The sequence below is a fragment of the Molothrus ater genome, chromosome 19, assembly GCF_012460135.2.
Source record: "Molothrus ater isolate BHLD 08-10-18 breed brown headed cowbird chromosome 19, BPBGC_Mater_1.1, whole genome shotgun sequence".
NCBI lineage: Eukaryota > Metazoa > Chordata > Aves > Passeriformes > Icteridae > Molothrus > Molothrus ater.
In genome coordinates, this window is record NC_050496.2 from 5,235,544 (window position 1) to 5,251,692 (window position 16,149).

Here is a 16,149-nt window from a genome sequence, read left to right on the forward strand (position 1 = left end):
CACCAGCAGTTACCAATCCCACCAAGCCTCCTGTTGCAGACAGTAGTCCTTTGCCTACACTTGGTAGCCCCTGACCATCCTAGGGAGATGAGATAAAGCCCCGCAGCCGTGGTGGTAGCTCAGCTCTATTGTACAGACAGAATGGGAGCAGAGACACTGAACACATCCAAGGGACAGTGTCAAGCCAGGATTAAAACTCCAGAGTCCCATCCTTGACCAACTTAGCCCGTGTGGCCTGCCCTTAGATCAGCATGGGTTGACACAAATAGAAACCTGTATGCGAATACTCAGAGTCCTGTTCCTTGGGGAGGTGGGAATGTGATCTCTCCTGCTTTTCGGAGAGAAAGAGACAAAGCGTTATTCATAAAAAACGCCAAGGGACAGCATGTGAAAGAGAACCTGCCTCTCATTATTGCCCTTTGGTAGCTTGTGGGATGCACATGTGACCAGATTCCAGCAGAAGGATCCCTGCCATCAAGTGGGCATCCCCCTGCTGTCACCTCAAGCTGCCCACCCCTGCCAGCCCCAGGCATCAAGAAGAGAAGTTGGTTGATACTCACCCTCTGCCCCCCTCCAGAGTACTCTGGATCTCCTTCAGCACTTCTGGAAAGCAGAGAGTTAAAGCAGTGAGCCAAAGCAGGAGAATCTGCTTTCAGGCAGCTGCCTGAGCACATTCCACCTCCCCAGTGAACAGCCTCCAGAACCTGCCTCCCACACTCAGAGGTCAGTCCGTGGATCATCACTGCCTCTTTAACCAGGTTTTTACTGGGCAGGCTGGCACACAGGACTGAAGCAGTCAGTTGCCAGAAGAAATGTTGCCAATCCCTGTGTACCAGAGCCCCAAAAGAACTGTCTGTTCCAGCTGTCATCTTACACAAGTCCTATTGGAAATAAAGATCCTTCTCTTATCTCAGCAGGGAATGCAGCTCTGCAGAACAACCCCTGCCCAAGGGCATGGCTATCTGTCCAACGCCTCATTTCTGGGGATTCAAGAAAACTCAGCATTTCTGACAGTAATTACAGATCCCTTGGAACTGGAATCCACAAAATTCCCAGCAGCTTTCTTCTTTTCCCACCCAGAAAGGCACCTTCCCCCTCAGCAGCAAGACTTCATCTCACTCACTTTCATCATTGAGTAAGGCATGTTCCATCAGCCTCCCAGACTTCCTTTCTAAAGAAGAGTAAGAAAACTTGTTTTAGCTAACAATATTTTCCCCTCTTCCTGAAATAAGTACAGTTTTGGAGAAATGCACAATGGAACTGGATTTTTTTCCCCCTTCAAGTACTTTTTGACTTTATTGAATGCTTCACAACTAATCCTTAAAGTTTCTCACGCACTGAACTGTTTCTTTCAGCAATACTAGTTTGGATAACAGAAGATCTAAATAAGTTCAGACCTTCCCTCCAGCAAACTCTGTTCTACCCTTTAAGAGAATCTTCCACATACAACTTACTTCAGAGCTATCAACTAAAATACAATCCAGGCAGATCACAATATTTCCCCCACATCCTTCCTTATTTTTCCCTATCTCAGGTAGAAAATATCAACTGTAGCAATAGGAAAGACATTTTGAGGTTTACACACACCATGCTACTTGCAGTACACTTTTTTTTTTTCACTTACCATCTTCTCCACAGTCACCTGGACTATTTCCTGGTCCCCTAAAAAAGGAGAGGAGGCAGAAAACAATTACTGATGCTGAAGAAGAGGAGTGCAGAGAATTCCTTTGTGTTCTTAGCAGTTACAAGAGGCTCCAGTGCACATCAACTAAATGGTTTGCTGAGTGTGGGAAGGGCTTCACCACATGCTGGCGATGCAGAAGTCTGCAGGCACCAGAGAACACTTCTTAACTCTTGGAATAAAAATCCTGTAGGATCTCTGTCAGGGTCAGATCTACTGTTACTCACTGATGTTCCAAGAGGAGAGGAGGAACACTGGATTTCCTTTCACAGAGACACAGCTCAGCCTCAGCACATGGGAACAAGCAAAGCAAGCCAGGGTTTTCTCTGAGTTTGTGACTCCAGCTTAGGGATGTTCCAAAGCTTCCTGCTCTATCCTACCAAATGTACTCCAAGTAGGAAAACCACCAAGGGGAAGGTTACATTTCCTGATGCCACCCCCTCTGTGGATGTTAACTTCAAAGGGGTTTTCTTTCCTCCCTACTCAGACACAGTCAGTGTGCAAGAGTGTTACAGACATTACCTGGATTTCCTTGCAGCATTCTCTGTGCCAGGCTTGTGCACGTGGTTGTTGGTTGTCACTTCTGGCATGTCCACGATGCACCGGGGCTCCACCAACCATTTGGTGGAAAGGGAAAACCTCTCAAACTCCGATGGCGAGATCAGATAGAAACCTGCAGAGGATTGGGAATTGATAAGGACAACTCTCAGCAAACAGTTCCAGAACCAAAGGTGATCCTAAAAAAGAACAGATCTAGGCATGATCTGTGTTTGGCAGAAAGGGTTTGCTTTTCCTTCTATCTAAGCAAGGAGGGACCATTGAGGAAGAAATTACCCCAGCTCCCCTCTGGATAGCCTAGAGACTGTGCAATTTAAGGTTATGCTGAGACATAATTTTGTTGTCCTGTGCTGACATTTGGAGAAAACAGCACAGAAAGATGCAAAAAATGAACTGGAAAGCAGCAATCCATCTTCAGCAGCCACAGGATCCCAGTTTTGCAATGTGAGTGCTCAGACACAGGCATGTACAGGAGGCTCAATGGAGCCATTTCCCAGAGCCTGCTGCTTAGAGAGCTATTCACCCACACCAGACAAGAGGAGAGTGGTCAGGTGGAAGTTATCTAAGGGGCAGAACCAAGCTGAAAACCACTATTCACTCCTGTATTCATTAACAGTAATGGAATAAAACTCACTCCTAACTCATGTGTTGGTACCTGCTGGCAGCTGGTACTGCCCAGAAACACACAATGAACACATTTCTGAAACAGTCTCATATGGAGGGACTTGACAGCTGGCTTGTAAGCAAAGCTGAGTTAATAGAACAAATAATAATTGATGATTTTTGAGTGTATTTATAGCAAAAAGGAAGACAAGGGTGTTAGCATAGAAACAGATTAGAAAAGATACATGAAAATTTTTGTAAGCTAGACTACATGCATGAGTAGATGTATATATGTGCTTTATTAAATTTCTGTAAAACTTTTGCTAATTATATTGACACTAATTGCTTTCCATTAATGAATATAATAAATTATTGTGATGTTAATAACTTAAGATTATGCTTTGTTAAAAGTATGTAAGTTAGAAAACATGCAAAATAAAACCTTTTTTTTTAAACCCTAATCACATATATATATATGTTATGTCCAACCTAACAATAACAGCCTCACATGTGTACACAGCCAGCTAAAAACACTGAGCTGTTTCCCATTGTCTCAAGCACACAACAAGAGGGATGATCTGGGAGAAGCCCCCCTCACCTTGGCCATATTTGGTGAAGACACAGGAGGCAATGCCACTGACATCCTCCTTGCGGATGCAGGGGTAGCGGATCTGCAGCTTGAGGAAGGGCAGGGAGATGATCTGGATGTCTCCCAGGTTGGTCAGCACTGCCAGGTCATTCTCACTGTAATCATCAGTTTTGCAGCTACCGAAGTTGGCAACCGTCACCTTCCGTACCCTGCAGCCCTCCAGGGCTGTCAGCTTGAGCTTCAGTTTGGAGCTGACCTTGGGCAACGTGAAGACCTGTCACAGAAATGAGACACTGACACCTCTTCCTGCACAAAGGCAGCAGCAGCTCCCCAGGACATCTGCTGCTCCCTCCCTGGATAATGTTTCCATTCACAGGGAATGCACACAGGTGTAACCAGAGCCAATCCCCTGCTCATAGCATGAGAACCAATCAGCCACAGGCAGTGTGAAAATGTCTTTCTGTTCTGACATCAGTTTTACCCTTCAGGCTGTAACCACACTTCTCCCACATTTTTTCAAAACTCTTCCCTATTTGGCTACAAATTAACACAGAAAGAGAACAGAGTTTAAGTTAGTGTGCAAAACAAGAAACTTTTAAGCTACTTCACAAAGACACCAACAAAATTCCTGCTTCTGCACTAACAAAGAAAAGCTCTTACCCAAAAGCAGAAGCAGCTTTGTCCAAAGAATATAATGTAATATATTTGATGTAATATATGTAATGTATAATGTAATGTAATATAATGTAATATATGTAATATAAGGCATAACATTTCTATATTCAGCATGTGCAGCACTATGCTGAACACCAGTTTGCCAGCACACATCTGATTTATGGACTGTACCAAGCAGAAGTGCTGTCCCAAGGCTGTTCCTGAGGCACAGGAGAACAAGCACTCCCAAGAGTTCGGCTAAAGCACTGGGCACTGCTCAGTGGAGAGAGATTTCATGCACAATTCATAGGCACCTCCCTCCCTCAATAGGTGACACTCACCTTAAATTGCTCTTCAGACACCACCAGCAGCTGGTGGCTGCCTTGCATATCAGGACTCTTGGAAAGGTCATGTGCTACTTCTAGAGGTTCTGGGAGGGGAGTGCTGCGTCCATCCAACACAAGTATTCCCACAACAGGAGCCCTGTGCATCAGCTGAATTTCTTTGGCTAGACAGGCGAGATAAGGAGGAAAAACAAACAGAAAAAACAAACAGGAGTCTAGTCAGAAACATTGTTAGAAACTCCTTCACACCCTCTCAGCACTGGAGACCTATATACTGTGGATATAGAAATGCTGCCTAAAAAGATTTGGTAGTTGAGGGGCATTAGGGCATTCAGACTGGACTGATGTGTGTTGGACAGAAACCATTGTTACATAAAGACAACAGGCCCAGCTGCCAGAACAAGGGACACGTGCAGCGAGGGTTGATGGCAAACTTCAGGGACAGCTGACACAAATTTACATTTCTGAAGTGAGTAGGAAATGAGGCTGAGGCACATCAAGCAGTGCTGGAGCTCCAGTTCAGCTGCTGCAGTGAGCATTGCTTAGCTCAGACAGTGCCACACTTGGCTCCAATCACTGATAAGCAGCACTAACTGAGTGACCCTGCTTTTCTGGCGATAACTCAACAGAGCCCTGTTTTTCCAAGGCACTTACCCTGCTCTGCCCTCACAGGCTCATCCATCCTCCTCTCAGCTGGAGGAACACGTAAACAGAAAGCGTAGACTGTCCCTCCATTGGTGCCAGCCCACAGGGATGGGCAGTGCCGGGAGCCTGGAGTGACAAAAAAGCCCATGAGCAAGGCACCCTCCATGACATAACAGCTTTCCTTAGCTACATAAAACCTCCCTCTGTTTGCACTCTAAATATCTTTATAATAGGGGAGACCTGCCAGGCACAAACTGCAAGCTTTTAACATTCTTTTCCCAATACACATCCACCAGCAGCCCTTAGAAAGGGCACTGCACCTGAGCAAAGGCAAAAGTACCACCACATGTATATCACAGATGAGCAGAGTAAACTTGTGCATGCTATCAGTTTGGGCTCTGATGCACAACCAGCCACCACCTTCACTAAAATTAAAAGGCTTTGCTGGAGACTGGGGTGAACTTCAAGGGAATGAGAAAAGGAAAAGTTTATACTAGAAAGTCAGATGCCAATACAGCACATTTGAAAATCATACATAAAGACCTGATTCAAAGATGAATGACCACTTGCCTTGGATTAGCCAGCAGCCCAGAATGGCTAAATAACAATTCTACATGACAACATATGCTCTTGTTCTGTATCAGTTTTTCAGCACAGCACAAAGTAGGACACAGGAGGTGCCGAGTTTTCCTGGCAGTAAATCCTAATACACTCCTTGGCAGAAGCAGTAAAAACCCATTTGGAAGAAGAGAGAGATGTTTTTCCTACTCACTGTCTCTCAGGAAGGTATCAGCAAAATACAGGGTTCGCACAAAGCCAGTGAAAGAATCTTCTGCCGAGCGCGCTTCGATCTTGCGCTGGACTGGAGCCAGCTCCATCTCCTGCAACACGTCCTGGTCAAACTTGGCATTTGCTTCTTGCACCTTCACAGGTGAGGAGACACTGTCAGTCAGGGATAGACACAGCAGGGAGAGAGAGGGAGCGTGGCAGCAATAGAAAGGTACACCAGTGAACTTGTCCTCTGAACTGATCTCTTCTAAAAATGTGCCTGTTTTTATCTAACAGAGCATCAGAAATTGCCATTTTCCCTCATACCAATAGCTATTGATTTGATAGCAGGGCTGAGACCACCTCCTGCTCTCGGCAGTCTTAGCATGCTCCAAGCTGCAAACAGACAGACCCCAAAAAGGTGAAGCCCTCACCTCTGAGGCATTCCCACCACCTCCTCTCCGCTTCCTACTGGACACACGGCTTCTTCTGATCCGCCGGAACGACTGACGGAGGGACTTCTTCAAGGATTTCACCCGAGACAGGGGACCTTCTAAGGCCAGCTGGTCACTGGGATGCAGTGTGCACCTGGAAGAGGGAGACAGTAGCCACGTGGTCACTTTCTACTGGGTGGCAATCACTCCCAAGAGTCCAACAGGATACACACAAATGTTGGAACACAGTCACATATTCTGGAAGATCTTCAAGGGTGGAGAAAAAAGAAGCAGAGCTTCTTGCTACAGTGACAGCTCTTGGGAAATCACTTATCACACCTTGCTTTGTTAGTAATTCCAGGTCATCATTAACATAAGGATTACTACAGACCCCCTGGAAAGATGACACTTACTTGACAAAGACCAGTCGCTTCTGCTGATGGTCAAAAAGCCCAAAGCCATGACTGGTGCCAAAGGCCACAAGCCTCCACTCCGAGTGCAGGGCCAAAGAGGTGACCACAGCTGGTGGCTGACACTGGACAAGGACAAATGGCTGAAAACCAGCTTCAAATCTAACAGGCCCATCTCGAGTTTTGAGCTTCTCGTGACCTTTCCATCGATAGCCCTCTTGGTCCTGCAGGAGATCTGCTTCAGCATGGTCCACCACATGTTCTGCATCCTCATCATTCAGTTCCATCACCAGCACCTGAAAGGAAGAGAACAACCTTTGCTGCAGCTTTTGCTGTGCAGGCAGATCTCCAAGCTGCAGCCCTTCCCTACAGCTGCTAAACTACAGCATCTCTCAGGGCAGATAAATAACAGTAGATAATGTCTAAAACCAACTAGAGAAAGCAGAAAATCCCAGAATGGTTTGGGTTGGAAGGCACCTTAAAGATCACCTAGTTCTAGCCTCTGCCATGCACAGGGACACCTTTTCTGGTCAGAGCTCCATCCAACCTGACCTTAAACACCTTCAGGAATGGGGCATCCTGAACTTCTCCAGGCAACCTGCTACAGGGCCTTACCACCCTCACAGCAAAGAAGTTCTTCCTATCTAATATCTAATCTAAAGCTACTCTCTGTTTGAAGCCACTCCCCCTTGTTCTGTCATTCCAGTACCTTGTAAGTAGTCTCTATCCATGCTTCTTGTAGGTTCTTTCAGGTATCAAGGTGAAATTAGGTGACCCCAAACCTTCCCTTCTCCAGGCTGAACAATCCCAGTTCTCTCAGCCTTTCCTTGCAGCACAGCTGCTCTATCCCTCTAATGACCTTTGTGGCCTTCTCTGGACTCACTCCATCTCCATGTCCTCTCTGTGCTGGATGCATTGCTCAAAGTGGGGCCTCACCAGAGCAGGGTTCCATGAATCATTCCAGAAAACAGATCAATTTACCATAACAGAAATGAACATTTTGAATTTTAGCAGATCTCCAGATTACACTGAAATCTGCCCTGAAAACAATGTTTATGTTAATTGTTCATATTCCAATACCTGTCCTGCTGTACCAGCTACAGCCAAGTATCCACTGTATTTACACAGGTAGATCTTCTGGATCCCAAGTCTTGGATCATCACTGTAAGGATCGAAGGTACCAACCTAGGCAAGAGAACAGAGAGGGGCTGGTCTTTAACTGGGGCAGGAATCAGAGCTCCCCAGGTTTTCAGGAAGTTTCTACCAGCAGCAGCTCTCTCACCTTGCGGAGTGGAGGCCATTCGTCCTCCCCCAGGGTGTTCATGTTGTCATTGGGATCAGCATCTGTGAGGAACACTCTCACTGTGCTCAGCTTATAAAGGAGGTGCAAGCAGACACCAGAGGCATCCCAAAACCTCACTGTGCCATCTTCATGCCTGGGGGGGAGGATACAGGAGCACACATCACACAGGAGAACAGCACATGGAGGGTAAAACAGAGGGGAAAATACAGAATTAAAAAAAAAAAAACACAAAGAGAAAGTTTTTTGGCTTCTTGTGTATTTTTTGTTTTAGGTTGTTGGGTTTCTTTAATTCAGGTTCTTGGTGATCTGACACCATTACACTAATTTAAGATTATGCCAAAAAGATATGGAAAAGGCAAAAAGCTTAGCATATAGAAGGAAAAACTCATCCAGGCAAAAATACTGTTACAGGAAGGGAAGGGGGAATTTTTTTGCAACAGTCTCCCAACACAAGGGTAGAAGCTTCTAACATGCTCCATCAAGAATGCAATCTGAGGAACAGCCCCCTGAAACTCTCAAAAGTGCTTTGAAAAGAAAATGGCAGATTTTTATGCAATGAGACAATTTCTTGCTAGCTACTTCCAACTCTTAGCTAGATCTGTTCGTGCTGATCAAAGCAGACAGGAGTCCATGCTAACCTCTATTTTAAGATTCAAAGTGTAAGGTAGAGGGGAAAACGCTTCAAAACATAAAAGATTAAGCTTTAATTTAACACTGCTGCCTTTGAACCAGGCTGGATTAGTGCCTGCACTCCTACACACTTTGAGAGTAGGGGCAATGGAAAACACATCAAAACTAAAAATCAGCCACTTTCTGGGTTATCTGTGGACATCATGACCTGTTTGCTCAGAAGCAGCAAAATAAATTGGCTTTACAAAGCCAGCAGCACAGCTCTGAGAAGCTGCACTGTAAAGCTGCAGTCTCTGCCCTAAAAGATGAGCAGCCTAACTCCATAGGAAAATCTCAGTCAGTTGAAAAAGGGGAACTGGAAAGGGCTCCCTGATGGTTCTCAGGTCAGCACGTACCCTGTTAGCAGCAAGTCCCTCTGTGGAGGATCTGGAGCGATGTTGGTGCCACCATCAATCGGCCATGGCTACAAACAGAGTAAGAGAAGTGTGTGACTGCCTAGGCAGTGACAGTGTGGAGAGAACAAAGTCAGCAGGAGGGCATGAACTCCAGTGCAAGTAGCAGTGAAACAGTCCATGCTGTCAGCTTTTGTTGGGATTAGATGTCCTCATTCTGACACCAACTGTGCCATTTAGAAGGCATTCTACACATTTCCCTGAGAAGCTTCATGGTTTTACATGAGAACTTTGTTACCACCAACAGCTGGGAACACTCAGACCTCCCCTCTGGCTTGTCAAAGCTTAAAAAATATCACATTTTAATTCCCCAGTGTAACTGTACTGCTTTGGGAAAAGGCCTCTCTCCACCCTGTTAAGAGGCAGGACAGTGTCTGCTGGGGCTGAATCCTCTGCAGATCATCAGCAACACAGACCACCCACACCATGGGCAGTCACACTGACCTGAACACATAGGGACACAGGGGGACACGGGGGGGACACAGCTGCCATACCATACTGGAGTAGTGAATGTTCTGCTTGCTCCCAGCGCTGATAATCCGCTCCCAGAGCTTCAGTGGGATGTTGGAGACGTGGTGAGAGCAGGTGATGGCTGAGCAGTGCAGGGAGGCCAGGTATGGAGGGTGCACTGCTGGCCAGCCTGCACTTTTCAAGTCTATGACCACGAGCTCTTCTTCTGCCAGCACCACCAGGGCAGAAGGGTCATCAAACTCTGCAGAAACAACATTCATTGAGGCTGACAAAACTGACCAGCCAAGGTCAGTGCAAACAAGCTTCCTGTAAGGCTGCTTTAAAAACTGTAATCACACACCTCCACATCAACATTTTTCTTGAAAAAAAACCTTAAATGCTTCTGTGTTAACTGGGCCTATTGAGTATGAATGGATCTGAAGACACTCACAGATTAACTGCAAATTCGTGTTTCTTTACATCACTCCTGGGACTGTGACAGTGACTTTTAATAGATTCCATTGCAGAGTATAAAATTTGTTAACAACAATGACTGAATAACACAATGTTCATACTTACTACTGTAACAGCCAGAATTCCAAGACTTTACCTGCAGCTAATTAACAGCACTGGGTAGAAAGACATGTATACACCCCAGCAGTGACCCATTTAGTGCTGTTAGGACCACAGTCCATCCAGGCTAAGCTGCTTAAACATGCTAATGCCTTGGGTTCTGCAGAATGCTTCTCTGCTTGAACTGACAAGTATTTACAATTCAGCTCTTTTACTTTTCATTTTCTCTTCTTCTCATATGTTGTGACACATCCTCTAGACTTTCTTTTTAAAGATGTGTACATCATCTAATAATTCTTATGTGTATTAGGAACAATTACAAAAGAAATACGTTAATGTAACTTGACTGGTGACATCTGACACAAACAAGAATTATAACTCAGGTTACAATGGACAATCTTGAGTGAAAAAAATTTAGTCTATGAGGACATTATTGCAGCAAGGTTGACAAGTCAGCCACAGCAGCAAAATGGTGGGGAAAACCAAAACCACAGATCAGTTCACAGCAGTGACAATTAACACAGCTCCAGAAATCTGAGTGAATATAAAGCTGGATTGGGGTTGATCAACACTAAGCCATTAGCAAACTACCTAACATCTTTTCCCTGACCTTCCCTCCTAAACTGTACTTTTACTTCCCTCCTTTACTTGGTTGATTAACCTGGTGTACACTTGCAAGAAGGCACATAGCAACACTGTTTACTCAGCAAAATAAATTCAAGTAATTAGTACTTGGCATCACTATTGAGGCACCCCAAGTTTCACCTCTGACTAGGCCCAGCCACAACACATCACTAATTAGTTCAGTTTCATCATGAAAACAATGTTTTCTATTCAGTTTTACCTCGCTTTCCTATGTACCATCATTTGCAGTTGCCCACAGGACTTCACAATAAAACTAATACTATCATCCCTGTACTGTAACAGCCCTGCAGTTTACTGTTGCCAGCATTAACCAAAAGTGTTCTGTTTTAACAATTTTTTTCTCTGCAAAACCACACATCTGAGCTCATTTCTTGTGGCAAGAATCTATTTTAAGTTGCTGAAGCAGCATGCACAGTAAGATTTGTCACGATTGCCACACACTCACCCACCTAACTAAAAAAAAAAAAAAAGAAACAGGAAGGGCTGGCCTTTTTAAGCAGTTTCCACAGCATATTCAGGGTGGTGAAAAGTCACCAGCTACAACCATGCTGCAATGCATGAGCTTTCTGCTTATTAAATTAAGTGGCTTTGGTATACAATTAATACCTTGGTATTGCCATTGCAGGGAAGACTGCTTAAGGGCAAACAAGGCAAGCTATGTAGATCCACTAAGCTTAGGCAATCAGCCACAAGGAAGCTTGTCAACCACAGAAACCTCATTTTATTGTAAAAAACTTCCTCATCTGAGTGCAACAGTTTCAGTTTCCTGTAGTAGCTCCTGTCTGAACTCACCGGCAGTGGCATTAACTGGATAATTCAATTATTGGTAAGTAGAAATATAAAGCCTGTTTGTTCAGTTATTTCATCCTAAAGGATTTCTAATCATATCCAGAACCTGAACTCTAAGCAGTCCAACTCTGACCTAAAAAACTCAGGTTTCTTTCATTGTTAATACTTTTGTTCCATCATCCAGAATCTCCACTCTTGACAATTTAATAGAAAGCAAAAGATTCTCCTTCCTTAATACCAAAAGGTATTGAACTCAAAGTATGAAACAGTACCCCAAGTTAATCAGCACTGTGAGCTTGAAGATTTAGACCTGTAGGTTCTGCACACTTGGAAGATGCTTAGAAAGGGCAGTGTTGTGCAGGGAAAATCAGTAACAGACACACACAGGTACTTCTGCTCAGTTACACTCTGATTTCTCTGCTCTCTTTTCAGTGACCTGAGAGGGTCTGCTAAGATCTAGGAAGACAGGCAAGAGGGAATCCAAAAGTTGTTTTTTTCTGCCTCTTTTCCCAAGATATTCCTCCCCTGGATCTGTGTTCTGCTTCCCAGAACAGGCCGGAGCGATTCCACCTGCACTGACAGACGAGGATGTGGAGCTGTGGCTGTCACCACCTTCCCTGGCAGGACACAGGACAAATTGGGTTGGAAACCAGTCTAGCAGGCAAATCAGAGACTAGAAAGCCTGAGAAGATCCAGTAACAGAAGATTTACTTACAAGCTCCTAAACAATTTGCAGTTTAGTCTGATCCTGCACATTTCTGGAGCTTGAAATTGCATTTTATACTCAGTTACTCCAAGTTAACCAGAAGCAAGAACTACACCAGCATTAAACTAAGAGTTATTGGGGAAAACCCTTTACAGTTTCATGAAAAGGAAGAACGTACAGTTACTGCTGATGTAAGGACAAGAAAGCTCTTCAACAGAAGCAAGAATCTGACAAGCTCTACACAATTCCAAGAATGAGAACTATTCAGTTTACATTCATGTTCACCAGCAGTAAGGAAATTAAGTTCTCCATATAATGACCCTTGGTTCTATGTCACCCTTTGCTGATTTGTTACCCAAAGCTCCAGACACAAATCCAGGTACTAATTAAAAGAAGCAGTGTCTCAGTGGGAGTAAATTCTGGTTTTAATTATTAGCCTCCTTTGAAGTGCTGTTTCCAAACAACAATATTCAGATCCTCATTTCACGACCTGGTTACGTCCAATGTCCAGCTTAAACAGATATAGACTTAAGAGATCTTTTCTCATTAACAGAGTAGCCTATTTTTTTGAGGAATGTATGGCATTTGTAACCAGCCCTGTCTTTTTATACCAGTATTTCACATTTCACTTTTAAATGGGAATCTTTCACAGCTGCACTCAATCTTAAGGGTCTTTGTCAAACGAAATGATTCTGTGATTCTCTGCTGAAGTCTCAGAAACTCCCCAAACAACTGACCTCCTTATCACATTTCATATGCTATTTATACCAGGCAGATTGCCACACACGTACACAGCTACCCTAATTCCTCAGTAATGCCCTTCCACCACATACCTGCAGCAGGATCTGAACTGAAGATTATGAAGAAGTCTATCACCCGTGAGGTAAAGTCAAAGGCTGTTTGCTGGCTGCCGTGGACAACAGAGATACTGTGCCGGTCCCCATAGCTAGCCCGGGGCATTCCTCCTTGGAATATTATGTAAGGAAGCCTTGAGAGAAAGAAAGAGTTAAAGTAAGTGCTGAAGTAAGGAGCAAGAAAAAATTTAAAGAAATGTCAAAGAAAGCTTGACAACAAGTTCTTATAATGTTACTCTAAAGGGTTCATATGGCATTGCACACTGCACCCTTCAAATAGGTGAGACTGAAGGGATACACCACAAACTCACCCATTTTTTGTTGTCTGCCAGTAGATCTTGGAGATGGCCTTGCAAGGAAAAGGACCTGAGAAAGCAGAGTTATTTGCTACAATTCAAGAAGTGCATCTTTACATCAGAAGCTGCTGATTCGGCTTCAGCCAGGTCACGTCACCCTCCACCCCAAGGGGAGCCACCTAAATTAGTAGGAGCCAGCACCACCTCCCCAGACCAAGCCACATCAGACAAGTCTTCTGGGACACAATGACCACAGACCTCCACAGCAAAACAGAGCTTAGGCTCAGTTCCAAACCATGCTCCTGATGGCTACCAGGGAGTAGAAGTGCTGCTGGAGGAGCTGATTAACTAGAAAGGATTGCTAAAATCATAGCCATTCCTGAAACTAATATAGAGTGATAGAGCTTTAAAAGCTTCTCTGCACTCAAAAGGTGAGGTCATCCCCATTTGATGGTTTCCAGCAAATCAGAAGCTTCATTTAATCACTGCTCAGGTCAACAAAAAATACACTCAGCTCACTATTAATTACACAGGATCCAAGCAACTCCTGCTGAACAGGACACCAGCTAAAACAAAGAGCTGAATCACCATCACCCTTCTTCATAAGGGGCACTAATATTGTCAAGACTTGCTCTCCATGTTCAGGACAGATTTCAACAATGCAAAGGAGTTTCAAATCCAAGAGAAAATCTGGGCTGAAATCCCTTAGTTGAGGCTTATAAGCCATTCAAGAGGCAGCTCTGCATTCTGCCATTAAACACTAGGGAGAATTGTGACTTGAATATCCTACACAAGCTCAGAATTAGTTTGAGTTTGGACAAATACACAACAGTTAAACCTCACTTACTGACCATAAGGCACAGTGCTCTCCAGAGGCTCTGACTGCCTGCTGTCACTGGATACTGGCCACTGGCTGTAACTTCCATCGTAGTGACAACTAATGAATTTGCTGCCATCCCTCTGCCAGTAGAGGTTCTCCAGTTGCTGAAAAGAAAGCCATACAAATGACTGTTCTCCAGAGAGCTGTTATCTCCCCAACACAACCTGTTCTTACTGAAAAAGCAGCTTTGTCAGGCTGTCCCTGCACCTGATTTGTCTTCAGAGTGCCAGTGAGAGCCCTTCCTGCCCTGCTGAACTGACTCTGGATTGAATCAATACCTGGCTGCCCAGGAAATGGTGTGTTGCTTTGTTATTCTGTAGGTCCCAGAGGACAATCAAGCCCCTGCTGTATCCAATTAGGATCTGGTCAGGGTTCTTAGGATGCTCCCGAAGGGCTTCCACCAGTTCACAGGATCTCCTGTTGCAGCTATCTTCTGGTATCCTGCAGAAGCAGAAGAGAAAAGAGAAGCTGAATCCAAGTACAAACTCAAAGGACTGTAATAAAAGGTGTAAGAATGAGAAATTAAGCAACAAAGTTGAAACAGCTGATCCCACAAATCCTTCAAGCAGCAGAAATATCTTATGGGAGACACCACATCAGGCCTACCAGATGGACATGCACCTAGTCTTGCTTTCTTCAAGGAAAGGCCATGGTTCACAATGAATTCCAGGACTGCATCCCAAGACTGTAAAGAGAGTTTGAACCACCCACCCTATTCTCTTACAGAATAAAGGTAAGATGGAAATGTCAGTAGGAGAAGTGAAGTAGGACAATTTTCAGCAGCACTCAGCAGAGTGATAAAAACTCCATTTGAACAAAGCAGCACCAGCTGTTCTGCCAGTGGTTGAAAAAAATAAATGTGTAATTACAGCTAAACAAAATACATTTTTTTTCTAAAACTAAACACAAGGGCTAGGGCACAAGGTTTGCAGATTCACCTCAAGTGAACATGCTCTATCTCCACAGTGACAACACCAGTCTGGACCAGGACAGATATTGTTACTTAACACACACCAGGACCAAAAGTTACTTTCATGAGAGTCAGGCACCTATGGACAATGCTTAACACAACAGTGAGGCCCCAGTACATAATCTGGGGTGACATTTTAACAAAGGATGTGTCTGGTAATGGGATTCCACATCTTGTTTGCTCACTCACTCACTCACTCACCGCTGCAGCACGGCCTCGGGGGTGATGGTCCTGTCCTCCAGCACTCGGAACGAGGGCAGCTCCACCACGAAGATGTTGCCACTCTCTGTGCCCAGGTACAGCACTTCCCGTGAGGAATGGGGAAGCACAGCTGTTACCTGGGTGGCACTTGGTGGAGAGCTGGGGATGCAAAGAGATTCTTGTTACTGAATTTGGGTGAGTTAACAACATAACAGGGACATTTATCAGTGTCACTTGTTTTGGAGGCATGATTTTTTTTTTTAAGGAAAACATCAGCTTTAAGACAAATTATGTAAGAAATTTTGACAAGTGCACGGGGAAAGAACCAGACATCTTTTTTACAGAACCCTCTCTAAGTGTTCCTAAAAATAGCTCACTTAAATCTGGCAAGATCAAGTCAAACTAAAACCACAACAGCATTTCAAAGCCTGACTTAAGGCATGGTTAGATTTACCTAACCTTAAGATTAACAGCTCCTGTACTCACAGCAGTGAATGCACAATATTTTAAAATATGTCACCCTTTGCATTGGTTGAGCACATTTAAAAGCTGGTCTCTCATGCCCCAGCCAGCTCTTGGCTGGTTTCCATGGATGCCCTTTCAATGGATTCAGAGGGGTGGCAGGCTGTAAGAACTGGACAGGCTCTAGCTTAAACAACAGCAGAATTTTCTGGCTTGCCTATCCCCAGACCAGCTGCAAGCCCCTGCTGTGCC

The 16,149-nt window shown here is 44.5% G+C and overlaps 1 protein-coding gene across 1 annotated transcript in view; it reads right to left on the reverse strand.

Moving 5' to 3' along the window:
- The window catches only part of LLGL2 (LLGL scribble cell polarity complex component 2), a 33,351-nt gene that overhangs the window by 1,225 nt on the left and 15,977 nt on the right, over positions 1 to 16,149 (reverse strand). Inside the window, exons 6-24 of the mRNA XM_036394760.2 lie at positions 15,436 to 15,594; positions 14,543 to 14,705; positions 14,236 to 14,368; positions 13,400 to 13,454; positions 13,068 to 13,222; positions 9,566 to 9,783; positions 9,015 to 9,082; positions 7,969 to 8,122; positions 7,767 to 7,871; positions 6,690 to 6,982; positions 6,277 to 6,430; positions 5,847 to 5,997; positions 5,084 to 5,200; positions 4,427 to 4,593; positions 3,441 to 3,705; positions 2,204 to 2,354; positions 1,625 to 1,662; positions 1,124 to 1,171; positions 561 to 603 (exon numbers count right to left, since the gene is read on the reverse strand). Coding sequence (XP_036250653.1) covers positions 561 to 603; positions 1,124 to 1,171; positions 1,625 to 1,662; positions 2,204 to 2,354; positions 3,441 to 3,705; positions 4,427 to 4,593; positions 5,084 to 5,200; positions 5,847 to 5,997; positions 6,277 to 6,430; positions 6,690 to 6,982; positions 7,767 to 7,871; positions 7,969 to 8,122; positions 9,015 to 9,082; positions 9,566 to 9,783; positions 13,068 to 13,222; positions 13,400 to 13,454; positions 14,236 to 14,368; positions 14,543 to 14,705; positions 15,436 to 15,594 — 2,637 coding nt within the window. The remainder of the gene's footprint in view (positions 1 to 560; positions 604 to 1,123; positions 1,172 to 1,624; positions 1,663 to 2,203; positions 2,355 to 3,440; positions 3,706 to 4,426; positions 4,594 to 5,083; positions 5,201 to 5,846; positions 5,998 to 6,276; positions 6,431 to 6,689; positions 6,983 to 7,766; positions 7,872 to 7,968; positions 8,123 to 9,014; positions 9,083 to 9,565; positions 9,784 to 13,067; positions 13,223 to 13,399; positions 13,455 to 14,235; positions 14,369 to 14,542; positions 14,706 to 15,435; positions 15,595 to 16,149) is intronic.